General features: G+C 39.2%; 1 protein-coding gene across 1 annotated transcript in view; it reads left to right on the top strand.

Annotated features, from left to right (window-relative positions):
• The first annotated feature begins 7,296 nt into the window (after positions 1-7,296).
• LOC134005597 (uncharacterized) overlaps positions 7,297-16,716 on the top strand; it is a 29,186-nt gene continuing 19,766 nt past the window's right edge. Inside the window, exons 1-3 of the mRNA XM_062444519.1 lie at positions 7,297-7,372; positions 7,748-7,827; positions 10,062-10,294. Coding sequence (XP_062300503.1) covers positions 7,297-7,372; positions 7,748-7,827; positions 10,062-10,294 — 389 coding nt within the window. The remainder of the gene's footprint in view (positions 7,373-7,747; positions 7,828-10,061; positions 10,295-16,716) is intronic.

Raw genomic sequence — 16,716 nt, 5'->3', positions numbered from 1 at the left:
TAACAAATGAAGCGCCTACTAACCTGACGCAACGGACGTCAAATCATCTGCAACCTCAGCCGCTTTTTCCAGCTGTTGTCTCGTCTGTTTTTCTTCTTTTAATGAGGCTCCTATAGGCTGTGCGCTACCAGACGTGTAACGCTGCCCCTCTACATGTGCAGTTTTTCCCCTTTGTGCTTTGCCACCGAGCGATCCGTTGTGCGATAATAGAGTCCCGTCGACAGCACACACAGAAATCCATGCCGTCTGGTTTGAACAAAATACCATTTTCAGAATGTATTTGGAACACAGTGAGAGTGTCTAAGAAAAGATGCCATTGGTTGCCTTATAGGTAATGTAGGATCCAGCATTTTGGGGGGTTGATTTTGAGTTCCACAACTTTGTCTAACTCCAAAATTCAATTGTAGCCATTCCAGTTTTTGAGGTACGCTGAGACTGCAGAATACTTCATGCCAATTTTTTTTCCTCTTGACCTAAACAAAACCATGGTTCTCTGTGCTGGAATAGGTTCATTAAAACAATTTATTGTGTGCTGTGAAATGTTTGCAGTTACTTGATCTCGGTGAAACCTCCAAAATATTGCTTCTGCAGTGCAGGTTGGGAATACAGGCTGTAGTTTGAGGGACATACTGCTATTTCAAGTTTGCAGTAGCTATATGTGAGAGTAATTTGCTCAAAAGATGAGGAAACAGGACGTTAGACAACAAATATACCACTTCTTAGACTCCAACATAATTAAAATGCAAAAACCGTAACCAACAGCTCTTCAGGGAGATATTTGGTTAGATTTTATATGGATACAAATCTGTGGAGAATGTGGACTGGTCTGCCTTCATGAGTCCCCAATGACATAGATGCTCCATAAGTCGCTAGTAGGTGTAAACTTAACCCTCCTGTCGTCCTCCTGGGTCAAATTGACCCCATCTCTTTTGACTGTTCCTTCTTTCCTTCCTTCCCTATTTCTTTGCACCTTCCTTCCTTCGATACTTCTTTCCTTCCTTCCCTCCTTCCTTCCTGTTTTCCTCCCTCCCTCCTTACTCCTTTCCTTCCTTCCTTCCTTCTCTCCTTCCTTCCTCTTTTCCTCCCTCCCTCCCTCCTTACTCCTTTTCATTCCTTCCTTCCTTCCTTCCAACCTTCCTTCCTTCCTTCCTCCTCCCTTCCTTCCTCCTTTCCTTCCTCCTTTCCTTCCTTCCTCCCTCCCTCCTTACTCCTTTCCTTCCTTCCTTCCTTTCTTCCTTCCTTCCTTCTTTCCTTCCTTCCTTCTCTCCTTCCTTCCTCTTTTCCTCCCTCCCTCCCTCCTTACTCGTTTCCTTCCTTCCTTCCTCCTTTCCTCCCTCCCTCCCTCCCTCCTTACTCCTTTCCTTCCTTCCTTCCTTCCTTCCTTCCTCCTCCCTTCCTTGACCCGAGGACAACAGGAGGGCTAAGTATCAGAAAGAGGGAGTGCCTTGGTAGCTGAGTGGTTACCGCGCATGCCACGTAATAGCAGCGTCCCTGGTTCGATCTATGGGACCTTTGCTGCAAGTCATTCCTCTCTCTCTCTCTCTCTCTCCCCCCATTTCCTGCCGACCCCTATGCAATCCACTATCAAATAAAGTTTAAAAAAATGTACATAAATAAATCTTTAAAAAAAACAAAAGTAGCAGAAAGAGGCACTATTACTGTATCACATGTACTGAAAGCTCTATTGAAATGCGATCATGTTATGTTATTGCTGCCTTCATCAATGGAGCTCAGTTTTCATTATCTTGATTCTTAATGGTTCCCTGTTGGAAAAAAAGGTTTTTACTGTTGGTCAATTAATATTGATGTGATTCTTTTGTTGTTTTTGACCTTTGAAACATTACCTTTTTCCTGACCTTTTTTTTTTGGGAAATTGCAAACATTGCTGATTTATGAGGCGGAACAACCGGCTGGAGTTCAATACAAGAGAAGCACACCTGTTTTTCTGCAAAGGTTTTACATATCCCATTGGTAGGCAGATCTGAGGAGCTGTAGACTGCATTATCATACTAAAAAAACACTTGAGTGGAACAAAGGTTTTAACCCAGGTCCTGAGGTGGAAGTGTATACCAGCATACAGCCTCAGCTGGAGTTTTATGACTGTATAATGATGGGTAAAGTTGTAAGACTTCAGTAATGATTGTCGGATTGAAGGCTGAAAATGGCACCTTTTTAAAACAAACCCGTTCTAATATCATTGCCAGTGTCCCACAATGGTGTTATGATGATCTTATAGTTCCTGGGTGATGAGCGAGTATGAAGGCGGGTAGTCTCCACTCTCACCTGCTCTTAATGGATTCCACTCTGTTGGAAATGAGATATCTGCGAGAGGCAGCTTTCTTCTCCCTGGAGACTAATGCATTTGGAGAGTCCACGGTTCGAGTGGAACGCTATCGGACAGCGAGGAGGAATGGCCTCGTGGGGAGATATATCGATGTAGACGTTTTCCTAGCCCATTACCCGGGCGCCGGGTGCCCAAACAAACCTGTGGGGTGGATTCTGCGCCAGACAGCAGACGTGATCTAAATGAAAAGAGCCGAGTTTTTCCAGGACCGCTGTCTATAAATCAAACTCTGTGCAGCCACAGGGATGAGGGAGGTGTATAAATACGCTAATGTCTTTCCCTGGGCTAGCCTTCAGTTGGTGAGACACACAATAAAGAGTACGTGCTTTATAAAAACAGCAGCGAGTCACATTTTGTTACATCATAAGCTCCCACTCGCACCACCAGGTCATGTTCTTCTGTTAAAATGTGAAGTATTAGCATTCAGTTCATTTCACTCATGATTCAGTGCTAGCCATGGTTCTGCTATAGCTTTTACAGGCTAGCTTCTTGAGGATTTCTTTCATTCACCTTTCTGAACAAATCAAACACATTCCAATGGTTTACTATCTGTATTCTAAAAAGAATCTCTACAGTAATACAGCACTTGAAATTTCATACATGGTGGCTTTATAGGGTATAGGGTATAGGTCTAACTTTATTATCCCTAGGGGTAATTCTAATTTGATTTAACAGTATTTTCAAAAGTAAAAGAAAAATTAAATTAAATTTAAATTTAATTGAATAAATAATAAAACCATCTCAAAATACTAATTACAATGAATATAGAAAAAATGAGTGTGGGTGAGAGGTACTGGGAGCTGTGTAAAATATTAACATCTTGCAAGGTGCAAGGTTGATATGTCGTTCTGAGGGTCGCTCTGAAGGAAAGTTCATGGAGTGTCGGAAGTGTAAAGTTTCATGCTCTGGGTAAGACAAATATTTTCTGTAAATGTCATGGAAATCTTCCTGTTCCGTTTTTTATAGCTGCTGTAGAAGAGGATACGATCGTATGATGGTAGCCGAGATAAAAGGTCCAGGCCAGGGTCATTGAAAACGTCCACTTTTTGTGAAGCATGAATATCCTGAACACATTTCATGGCAATCTGGCCTGTAAATGTCAAGAATAAGCAGAGGGACCTCATGTCATCCATAGGCAGTGGAGCATTATTTTCACGGAGACCAGCTGCCCCCTTTACAGCTCTGCTGCTTCACAATGAACTGAGTATAACATTCAGTCTCTATCATTTTGTGAGGAATTTTACTCTGTGATATCATTGTTGGTATGTTGAATTCACCCTTGCATAAATGGTGTTAATAGTGTAATTAGTCTTTGACTCAGCAGATTAATGGCTTTAATGTCGGCCTCAGATGGAAGTTCAGTGATCAAACTCTGCTGTCATGTTGGAAGCCTTGTGAGCCGTGATCCCTGATTATATCCTAACAGAAAGTCCCTCAAACACACAACAGCTCTGATTCTGCTCCAGAGCTGGAGATCAAACCAAAGACAAAACGGACTGCTGCATACTATTTCATCTCCATTGCTGAGAGGCTGTAGCATGCAATGACACCACCAAATGAGCCCCTTCTGAACAGTCTACCCAAGGCTGAGCTGGGCCCACACATCAGAGTGTAGTTGCCTTGCATGCATTTTACTCAGGCACACACACACACACATGCAACATGTAGTAAGACGGACCGAGAGTGATACCAATCTTCTCATCTAACTCAGCAAAAACAAGTAAATAGACACATTTCTTCATTTGGAAAATTGGGACGACAAATTCAAGGCTATAGCAACCTTTAATGACACACGTCTGGTATTTTATAAAAAGAATTTTCGGGCTTTAGCAAGCAATGTTTTAAAATGTAGAATATAAATAACAATCGTTTACAGGCTGATTTCAGCATTTTCTTTATGCTCAATATATTTAAATTGACTACTTTTAAGCCATCAAATAAAACATCCAAATTATTTACCCGCCACGATTTTCTCCGCAGTGTGTTTAAGGCTTTGAAACAGCGTCTAGACCCACCAGCAGGAAATGGAAATTATAGACATTTATATGAAATGATCTGTGGCTTTGCTCAATAGAGCTTTGAATTGCTGTCCGCATCATAGATTTTTTTGACTGCAACCTACGGCCTCTCTGTGAAAATACAACACTGTGATGGATACAGCGATGGATACTATATCACTCTGTACCACAGAAGACAAGTTGACAAGTCATAGAAAGACAGGTGTAAATAATAAAATGAATGATGGCTGATTTTCATTTAGTCATTTTGGTTTCAGGGTCTTGCTATGATGCATACTTGCACTGCCATACTGCAGTGTGACATAAATAGAACAGAGCAGTCATTATTGTTATTAGTAACACATGTGCTTTACATATAATGACAAGTCAAAAGGTCTGCTGATGAAGACAAAATAACACATTCTAAACAGAAAACTGCTAACATAAATAGGATAAGACTGAATAAAGTGGTGAAAACAAAGTGTCCATCCAGGCTGAACATCACACTAAAAAATATTAACAGACTTAATATATTTTAAAATCCAAATTAACATAATGAAACTTTTTTGGGGGTGTTTTGTTGAATTCTTTCAGGGGAAGAAGAGACTGTGTGTTTCTACAGTCTTCTACACTGGAAGTATTGGCCACATTAAGTCGCTCTGTAAGGTAGTGCAGCAAAACTATAAACTGTGTGTGTGTGTGTGTGTGCTCACGCGGAGTTGTCATGGGAGGTCAAGGGTCAGACACTCTGCAACTGGCCAATGTGATTTTTTTTGGGCTTCTATTCATAGTTTGACTTTTTTTCTTTTTCTTTTTTATTGAACAGAGTATATAATAGAATAAACACAGAATATACAAGCAACCAGTCATTTAAAAAAAAAAGGTATAAATAAAAACATAATTTCCATAGAAAGACAGACAAATAACTAAATAAATAAAAAGTAAAGGCCCAAGTGACAGACTTAAATCAAATTCGGAATACATTTTGATAATAAATAAACTTTTCTAATTTTGTATACAATATAAAGACCCAAACTAATATTTTCATAATAAAATTAATTAGATGATGAGGTTGTTTTTGATATTTTTGCTTCGTGGATATGAAATTAACCTAACAAACTAAAAAGGTTTACAATGCTACAGATATTGATATTTGTATACACAAAACAGGAAATAACGCTTTTAAAAAAATATAAATCTTGTGTGAAACAAAACTCTCCAAATCCTTTCAAAATAAAAGACAAATAAGTGATTGAAGTGAAATAGGTTGATCACGTGCTCTGTGGAGATATGACGTAGCTGCAGGATCCCGCCAACACAGACCGGAAACATCACTGCTGAATGAACCTGTAAATGGTAAGTAGAGACATATAACTTTTATAACCAATACTAAGGTAATAGAATACACTTAATTATTCAATTCAGCTTACATTACGAAACGCCTACTTCGAAATAATTTAAATATTTGGTTGTCATTAATGCAAACTCCCCAAAATGATGATTACATTTATAACAAGAGGCGGAGAGAAGTGACGCAGTTTTAAAGGTAGCCATTTTTAACTTGTACTCTGTTCCTATAGCCTTTAGCTATATTTGAGTGGAGTTTAGCCTGTGTGTTGCAAGCACGTCCAAACATAAACAAAACAAAGTTGTAAATAGTAGCAGTGTATCAGCTCTAAAAAGTGATTTTACTGTAAATGAATTATCAAACATAATGCTAGCTGACACAGGTTGACATATTTTAAACTAATGTTACTGAATTAGCAACATAGCTAGGCTACTCTGTAGCTAATCAGAGGGATAGATAGAACAGAACAGCTTTTGATGTCGCCGCCAGAGGCGGTCACGTGGTTCATGTTCTATCTATCGCTCTGGTTCAGGTGTGGTATCGTTTAATTGACATATTTTTGAATGGAGTTTGGTTGAGCTGTCACTCACAAACTACAGACGGAACAGTGGAGCAGGTCTAAAAGTTATGTTATGCTTAAATGATCAATAGGTGAACAATATCCTGAACAACTGCACCGTTTTTGTGTGTGTGTGTGTGTGTGTGTGTGTGTGTGTGTGTGTGTGTGTGTGTGTGTGTGTGTGTGTGTGTGTGTGTGTGTGTGTGTGTGTGTGTGTGTGTGTATCAATAAACACACACATATATATATATATTTTAATTGATGGATTTTAAATATTTTTGGAAGAGTTTGAGCTGTATTGTTAGACCAAATCTTTCAGAAGATACTGCAACATAGATAGATGATGGTTAAAAGTCGGTGCATTCTTAATTAATCTTAAATAATAAACTGCTTTTTGAATGATCAACGAATACATACAGTCACCGGTCACTTCATTAGGAACACCTGTGCAGTTTAATTAAATCCAATACAACAGCTCTGCTATAAATTCTATGTTTATAACTTTATACATTTTCAGTTTTTGCTGACATTGTCAAAAAAGTGATAATTCTATTTTATGTTTATTACTGAGGTCGTACTAAGTGGTGGTGGTTTACTGGAGTGCATTATATTGAATGGTGTTCCTAATATTTTGCCGCCCTTATGTATGTTAATGGAGTGGACAAAATATTAGGAACACCATTCAGTATAATACACCGTAGTACATCACCATCTTTCACTATGACCTCAGTAATAAACATAAAGTAGAATTATTGTAATATATATAAACTTCATAAGAGTAGAATTTAGCAGAGCTGTTGTATTGCACAGGTGTACCTAATAAAGAGGCCAGTGAGTGTAGTTGTATTCTAAGGTTATCAGGAGACACCATGCAGTGTATTATATCTTTTAACTGATATACTTGCTTATGGAGTTTGGAGCGAATTGTATCCCGAGTAACATTACTTCATTCTTGTCAAAGGCGACAGGGATGAAATAAAGTGTGTTATATATCATTCACTTCTCATATCCAAACATTATTCCCCTGTAAACAGACCGCCGTGAAGCCATGAGGACATTTGTAACACAGAGGCAGGCCAGCCAGCTCCTGCACAACAAGTTTGTGGTGGTTCTTGGTGGCTCAGGTGAGACACATGAACAAGAGATACGATGAGTAACTAAATTTGTAAGCATTTCATATAAGAATCTTTGATTGTCTTATAAAAAAGAAGCATCCTGTTCTCTAAATTGTCTTTATCCAAAAATGCTTCCTGGGATATTTTAGGATGAAACACTTGAACAGAAAGAAAGTGTTAGTTTGGATTCAACATCCATGTTAAGACAAAGCATGTTATCATCCTGAGAGTACTGCCTCATATTTTAGCAGCTATGTAAACCATTGAAATTCCCCACTCCTCTGTTCCTTTTCTCATATTTTTCATCGTAATTGATGGAAATCTTTGAGGTTTTTCTCTTACTTGATGTGTGTGAAGCCTGTTGGATTTGTTCTTTGATTTCAGTACAGCGCTCCATGTACAAAGACCTGGTTCTGCTGCTTCAGAGGGATCAGTACTTGACTCTGCCTCAGCTCAAGTCCAAAGTAAATCTTCAGCTTTTTCTTTCTTTTTTTTCCCAGTCACATGAAACAGCAGCAGCATACCTGAAGTCACACTATAGAACCTTTCGTTTCAAGGCAATTCACATTTGTCGCCTCAAAGGCCTTGGTTCAGTCTGACTTCCATTCCTCATTCCGTCTTTATCAATTGGAAATAAATTGCATTTCAAAGCAACCAAAGCTGCCAGAACAGACTTTAATAGAGTGCTGTGCACAGTGATGTAGTAGCAATTAAGACACAAGGAAAATTGTGATCTCTGTGAGGTGATGATCATGAGGCAAATAGCTACCAATATTAACAAAAAGCAATTTAATCCTTTCTTTCCCACCTTTAAAATAAAGCCCCATTCCTTTATAAATTACAGTGGTCACTTACTATACTGGAAGATAGGGACTTCTCTAAGGATTCACATGATAAATTGGAGCAGTTTCAAAATGAACACGTACACAAAATTATAGAATTTTGTCCTGACTTTGCTTTTCCAGTGAAATACCAAATAGTTTTTCTTATTCAGGCGGCGTATTCACAAAACATCTTCAGGCTAGAAAGAGTTTCTAACTGGCAGAGTTAGAAGAAACTGAAAATAAAAGGTTTGTCAGGCTTAACTTTAAAGGGTAGGTTCACAGTGTTTTTTAATAATAAGCATATCTTAAAACAGTGTTCAGGTGTCAGTGTGAATGTTGAAAGATGTTTTTCTTGCTGTAATAATTCCTGCTTCCTTCTGCATTAATGACCAAATCTGTCCTGCTTCTGTGCTCTGTATACTGAAGTGTATTTGAAGCTTGTATGAGGCTTCAAAGTTACGCAAATAAAGTGGCTATCTTCCAAATGTTCTCTTTATATAATAAGATAAGATATTCCATTATTAGCCCCATGATTGGGAAATGTACAGTATTGCAGCAGCAAGTGGATAAAAAAAAAAATAGAAAGAACATCAATAAAAAGAATAAAGAACACTAGAAAATAAGTACACAAGCAATAAAAACAGTTGTAGTAAAAAAAAGTAACATTATGTACAAGAGTAATATTGGTGTTGCATAGTATAAATTCCCTCTTTGTGTTTCCCTGGACAGTGTTTCCCTGTTGAGCTGCAGTGAAAGGATTGAAAGAAAAAGAAGGAAGTTAGTACTAATATGACTGTAACACTGAAGGATGTCCACTTCATTTGACAAATGTGGACTGAAGCATGAGGCTCTATAACAGCTTCAGACAAATGTTAGAATACATTTTTAGACATGAGGACTGTGGAGTTTGTCCCCCATCACTTCCACCGAAGGACATTAGGAAGGGATCTTTTAATGGTCACTGTTAACAAGAAGAATGATTAAAACCTGTTTCAGTGGTCATATAGGCTCCTGACTGAAAGAGTTAAGCTATCTCGACATTTACTGCTGGCTACACTGCATTCTGCTAAAATTAAATAGCCTCTCCAAGCATGATGTCCACCTGCTTCCTATTGTTTAAAGACATTGTGAATCTATCCTTTAAGAAGTATTTTGGACTAATGCTCTGAGTATTAAAAGGAACAGTTACTGTGGAGACGAAAGTAGAGGAAGTCTGATTCAGCCTTGACAAGTAAAAGCAGGATGAATTAAAAAAGGTCTCTGCTCATTTGCAGGAGCATTTTAGTCAGTAAGCGAGTTAGTACGGATCCACTCAGCTCATCAGCTAATTCAAATGATTCAGAAAAGACTGAAAATATCAGTTTTCACAACAGTTTTTCTGCAATTACTCCATCAAAGGATGAAGAAAATGGCACTACATACAGAAAGAACATGCAGATGGTGTTTGATGCCACACTCACTTTACTTGACAAGTCAATATTTCATCATGTGGGACATCTGTGATCCAGATTATAGAACATATATAACATCTGTTTACAAAGTTTCCAAAACAATCTGTTCATCAAAAATTGAAGATTTTAGCCCACTCCTTCTCTTTATGTACGTGTTCCCTCTATTCTTTACTAATAAAAACTCTGAGAACTCGTTTGAAGAGAAGATTCTCAGCAAGGAAGTTTTAATTTATTATAATTTTATAATGTGAATTACACATTATTTTACCTATGATGAGGAGACAACGCTTTATTTTAAGAGGCCATAAAAAGATGTGACGCACCAACCTGCTGTTATGTTAATTGTAAAATGAGGCTTGGTTATTGATAAAGAAATGCTGTTTTCTAATGCTGACATTTAATTATTCCCTTTCTGTCATCCAGGGGGAGATTTCCTTTGAGCGGGACACCTTGGTGGAAGGAGGTCGCCTAGGTCCCATGACTAACGGCACAGAGTACAGAGAGGTGCGCCAGTACCGCTCTGACCACCACCTGCTGCGTTTCTACTTCCTGACACGCATCTACTCGGCGTACGTGGAGAGCGTCCTGGAGGACTTTCGGCACGGACTCAAGCCTGACGTCATCATCATCAGCTCGTGTGTGTGGGACATCACCAGGTAACTTCATACACTTCCTGTCATCATATCACCTCCATAAGCGTGGAACGTCAGTCACATGACAACAGGTGGTTGTATATTAGATCTTAATGTGGTAAGTGCTTGATGTACAGTGCAGGTTAGCTATGAAAGAGATGTCTGTTCCTTAATGGCGCTTTTCCACTACACAGTTCCAGCACGACTCGACTCGACTCTTTTTGCGTTTCCACTAGGGATAGTACCTGGTACCTGGTACTTTTTTAGTACCTGCTCTGGTGAGGTTCCAAACGAGCCGAGCCGATACTAAATGTGATGTCAACAGACTGCCGGCCACTGATTGGTCAGAGAGTCACTGGAAGAGTCATGAACCGTCCCACACAAGAATCAAACCCGGCATTTATAAATACCGGCAACAGCGTTACAGCCATAGTTACAGCCATACGGCTCAATTTTCTTGCTTTGTGTGTGACAAACAGCCACATACAGCAGCAAGTACACCACTGCTTCAATGTCCTCCATTGTTTATGTGTTTGTGTCGCGTATAAAACGAAGTCACAGTAGTTTCGCGGAGCCGTGCTATGACGACCCCACCCACGTTGAAGAGGTACTTTTTTTGTAATGGAAAATGTCGTTCCTGGAACCGTGTTGAGTCGAGCCGAGTAGTGCTAAAACTGTATAGTGGAAAAGCGCCATTAGTGTGACTCTGAAAATCTCCTTGGGGTTAAGACACAGCTGCAGTCATTTTGATAAGTGGGGCTTGGATTTATCAAGCGTCTCCTAGGAATTGCTCTAAAAGTTAAACTGGGACTAAATTCACTTTTCTTAGTGTAGGACATGAGAGTTATTTTATTAATCTTCCTGCGTCAACTCTCAGCAGGAGAAGGACCACTAGGAGAGTGTGTCACATGATTGTTTTGCCACATTCAGAGACACAAAGTAGAAATGATGACATGATTTGTTTGTTTTTTTAATGTGTAAACTCTTTAAACTAAATTATGCAGAATACGATGCCAAAGTAAATAAATACCTTGAGTGTCATAATGATATTTACCATTAAGCATTTGCATTAGGCAGTAATTAAACACTGATAATAACAGTAAACACACTGCATATACACATTAAAATGGTAGGTAATTGACTTTGCTGTGTGAAATTATCCTTGTTTGCCCTGTTTAATCACATCATTATACAGTCCCTATACTACTGCTGCATCTGCATGTATTGTGCAGTGTTGCAAACACTCTGTGGGGAACACCTTTATTGAAACATGGTGTCTTCTCCTCAACTGTTCAGTTCAGCTTTCAAGTACACCTTCTGTTAACTTATGTTCCCTACAGGAAGGGAAATAGGAATTACATTTCTGTAAACTCTTTCACTGTTGGGAATACATTGTAACAATATAAATATATCTCTAAATTACTGCTTTGCCATGAGTAATCATGAATTTGTAAAAGGAATAAACAAAAAAGCATAATTAATGAATGAATGAGCATATTAACTGATTAGATTTAAGTTAGATTTTTTTACTGCCAAAATAGGAAAGGTTGTGAGGATTTCTGTATATGTGGAGAGAAAACGTTCCTTCTTTTTACAGCTTCTTTTGTGCAGTTCTCCCTCATTTTGTAGATGAAAAAAATACTCAAATAAATAAATAAAAATGTAAAAACCTGCAGAGGAATCAATAACGGAGATAATTGTTAACTAAAAATTTTTTATCCCAGACAAATTTAGTCAAAACATCTATTTTTGCCCAAACGGTATCTTTTAATAAACTTACTGTAATCAATGAATATTTATCCTCACACAGACTGTGTGCAGCTGTTAAGAAAGCTGATAAAAATGCTTCACTCCTTATCCTTTAAGCAGAACCAAAATGTGTTGCTGTGAATTTCAACCAGTTTGGACTGATTTCCCACTCTGACGAGCTTGATATGGTTCTGGTCATGTATAAATTTAATTCACTGTCTAATAAAGTCATTTCAAATCTCAAATCATCTCCACAGAAATGTTGCTGAAAAAGCTGTAATTTCCACCAACAGGCAAATTAATGTTAAGATACAATATTGTTTAATGGAGTTTGTGTCACATTATCTGCTGTATGTGTCTTTTCTATGCTGCATACTATCTATTCCCTGTCATCTGATGTGGTTCCAGCCAACCTCTCAAAACCACAGAACACCCTGAGCTGCCACTTGTCTGACTGCTGCAGCCTCTACAGAAACTCCTCATTTCTGCAGAATAAAAAAAAAAAGCTCCTTCACAGTGTCTGTGTTGAAAATGACAGTGATCTCTTGAGAGGTATGTTTCATAAGTTAACTGATGAAACAAGATTTTTTTTCTCATTCGTTGGAATGCCTGTCTGCCACTGCACATCCTGGTCCTCTAGTCGTTTGTTTGGTGTGAATTTCATTAAAGTTGAGGCTTGTTGGGGCTCAGTCGGAGTGAAAGGGAGATGAGTGTGTGATTAATTATGTACAGAGACTGAATGGAATCGCTCAAGCAGCTGCTGGAGGGAGAAAAGTCAGCATTCCCTGTGATGGAGAAAATCAAGAAGCAGCTCCATCCTGTTGTTCTCCTGTCCTAATACAAATATCTGCTCCGGAATATTTCCTCTTCTGCCTAAAGGGAGAAAATATTGAACTACATGTCAAGCAGCAGAGCAGAACATCAAAATGTGCACAGATTTATAATGATAGATGATGTGAAAGCTCTTTCACTTTAATTACTGCTCATTGTGATGTACTTCATGCCTCGGTCATGTTGTGGGGTTTACAGTAATTACCAGTTTCTGACTTGTTCATGTCAACATGTAAATTGTGTAAATACAACAGAAGTGCTTGATAAACAAAACAAACCTGGATGGCCTATATTAGTTTATAGTTCAAGGTAATTAAGTGCATATTTAATGGATATAGTGCAATATTTAACATGCACAGTATTTTTAACCCTGAAATGACCAACCCTGCAATCAAACCAACCATCTTGAGTTGTCTGTCAACACTTACATGTCAACATGGGATTCTTTTCCCAGCGGTACATTGCATCCCACATGAATGCAGCATTAGTATAGGGTAGTATATGTAACAAATTCAAAATTGCAATATTCGATATTTTTATATAAACAATGGATCAAGTGATCACTTAGGAAATTATCACAAACTCAGCAGCTAAACTCAGTTCTACTGCCTGATTTATCTCATTTTGTTTTTTTCCAGTGTAACAGACCCAATAAGCTCATTTTTGCTCCACTGCCCCCAATTGGCCAAAAAACAAGAGCAAGTAATCCAGTTTTTAACATTTGCAACTGGCTAATATAGCTTTGCATACGCTTTAGTTACGGTACACTAAAAGTTGTTTTTCTGTAGTCCAAAACCTTGTATCGTTCAGTTAAAAATGAAATACTGTCAAGTTACAAACAGATCAGGGTGAATCTGGCAAGCTATATTAGTAGATATTATTTCTGTTGCCACACTATTAATTTACAAAATGTGAAATGGTGATAGGATAAAGAAGAAAATGAAAAAAAACATGGACACAGGCCCTAAATAAACAACAAAAGATGTTGTCTTCCATTGCTTTCAGACCTGACACTCCTTCTGGCAAGATGACATTTTTTGTCAGTATCTTTCAAAATCTTTACAAAATCACATCTAGAAGACCGACACACACGGTCATTGTTGTTGGCACAAATAATCAGAACAGTAAGAAAGGGAATGAGACACCTCATCAATTTGATTTCCTAACTTAACTGTTTCTTCTTCTCTCGATTTCGTTTCAAGAATACTGCACAGCAACAAATGGTCTACAGTGACTTCTAGTGGGTGAACTAACTGAACTGAGCTTTTAGCTTAAGCTGAAGTAAACAAAACAATTGCAAAATACATTGGCACCTGTTTCTACAGAGTATCTTAACCAAAACGCATTATCATGTTCAAATATGATAAACAGTGTATTCACTATGTCCAACATATGTCTTCTTTTCACATTGTCATCTGTTCGTTAATAACTGCTCAACCCCCAGGGCCATGAGATTAATGTCCATAATTGTTAAGCCATGAAAGCTTCTTTATGACTCCAGTGGATGTGTGCATATCACCATCAAGCTGTTAGAATAGACTGCAGCAGGGCATGTGATGATGTCCATTGCACTTTCTGGGACCAGAAAGAAATGAGTAGTGTTGCATGTATGTCCATCCTCCAGCACATAAGCACTTGAACCAGCTCTCCGTATCACCCTGGTAGATCCATGGAACTTTGACAGGCCTTTTTTAATGGGGCCTTACTCTGACTAGGATTCCCTCTTTGATCCTTGGCATTGTGGACCTCTCCTCCCATCTGATTGGGCTTTTGATGTGTTCTGAGATTACATGATTGTGCTGCTGATTCTCCAGCAGTGGGGTGGATTTGCTTGCTTGGCAACTGTTCACTTTTGTGCTCATCATTGTGTTGAGTTGAACATGAGTTCAAATGGCAACGCACCTGAGGTACTATGTGGGCCTGCATGGTATTGGAGCAGGCAATTCTGTTGAAATGGTTTCCATGATTTGTTTTCTGCTTGGCAGTGAGAAGTGTTTATTTGAAAAGACAGTTGCTGTGTTCTATAGCTCTGTTTGCTTGGGGATAATATCTAGACACTTTCTTTGTATTATCCCCACTTGAACTTCTGAGGTGATCCTTGTCCGGCTGCAAACTCTGGGCTTAGATGGTGTGCCCAGTGAACCATAGATTGCGGTCATGGTCCTCTTTGTCCATGCCATAGACTATCAAATCATGCAGAAAGTTCTGGACCCTTTTGAGGCCTTTCAGCACCAGGGACATCAGCTTGGAGGATGCACAACCATAATGAATGAACACAGTCCTTATGAAAACCTGATGGAAACGGAAAAGCCCTTTGTGTGTTCTAAATGCAGGTATGTCCTGGCTTTCTTCTGTCAGTAACACCTGATGATAAGCATTAGCCAAATCAATGGTGAAGAACATAGTGGCTCCACCATTCAGAAAAAAGTCATCCATAAGGGGAAGTGGGTGACTGTCCATCACTATTTGGCAGGAGTTTAGCACTGTTGCATTACAGCAAGATGGTCTTGGGTTTGATACCTGGCTGCTGCAGCAGGGCCTTTCTTTGTAGAGTTTGCATGTTATCCTCATGCTTGCATGCCGTTTCCTCCTGTTGCTCCGGTTTCCTCACATTGGAAAAAAACATGAATGTTAGATTAGTTCTCCTGTCAGTGCACTGATTTAGAATTGATGTTGGTCCCTGGGCGCTGCACAGTGGCTGCCCACTGCTCCTTATACTTAGGATGGGTTAAATGGAGAGACTGAAGTACCCTTTAGTCTTATTGCATGTTTGGCTCACATAAGTCCATACACATTGTCACTAGGGATGCATCTATCCGATATTAATATCGGATATCGCCACGATGTAAACTCTTTTAGCTAGACCGAGTATCGTACAATGAGGCTGATCTATTCATTTCAATTGTATGTTTACGACGCATGCTACATAATGCTTCAGCAGCACATGCAGCATGCCGGTAGACTTGACTCACAACAAACACACAGAGGAGACGTGGGCGGCCTGCTAGGCGAAAATATCAATAAATTGTTAAAATGGTGTTGGAAGCAAGCAGACCATTACTGCATCTAAAGTTAATGTTTAAGTCAAGCCTCCTGCCTTCAGTCTTTTCCAAATGGCGAGGTATACAGTTTATTAATTCAACAATGGTATCGATTCGGTATCGGGGGTTGGCCAATACGAAAAGCCCAGGTATTGGTATCAGTATCAGGACTGAAAAAGTCAGATCGGTGCATCCCTAATTCTCACAGCACTATTCTTCCATCATGTGACCATGGTGGGTGATATCCACGGGGATGTGTCAGTCCTCTCTATCATGTCCATTTCCAGTAGCCTGCCCAGTTCAGCAGAGTGAGCTTGTTTAACAGAGAGTGGGAGATTCCGCAGCTTTTGTAGAACAGACTGGACACCTTCCCTGACTTTAACATGGTGAATGAAAAATTTAGCATGGCCCAGTTTCTCCACAGTCACTGGTCCAGCTTTGATCTCTGCTACTGGAGCTGCAGGTGAGAGCATAGTGTTGTTTCCAATAGAAAGTCTTAGTGCCGCGAGGAAGTGCATTCCCAACAAATCTGTGCCTGTCCTAGTGTCCTCACAACATATAGTATAGCTGGTACTGTAGTGTTTGTGTGCTGCACTGTAGCTGACAGGCAATCTAGCTCTGATAGCTTGCTCAAGTAGCTGGTCATATATCATTTCATCTGTATTTCCAGCAAATCTAGCATCTAGCATGCATGGCGCACCCATGCCTTTGAATTTGTTTCATTCCACCACAACATTTATTGCTGGGCTGTAATGAGCATGCAATACATTCACTGCTGAATCATAGGTTGTACCTGCATCTGTAAATATGCATTGGCCTTTAGTG

The sequence above is a fragment of the Scomber scombrus genome, chromosome 23 (assembly GCF_963691925.1).
Source record: "Scomber scombrus chromosome 23, fScoSco1.1, whole genome shotgun sequence".
Taxonomy (NCBI): Eukaryota; Metazoa; Chordata; class Actinopteri; order Scombriformes; family Scombridae; genus Scomber; species Scomber scombrus.
The sequence above is the reverse complement of the archived record's forward strand: the minus strand, read 5'-3'. Positions and strand labels throughout refer to the sequence as shown.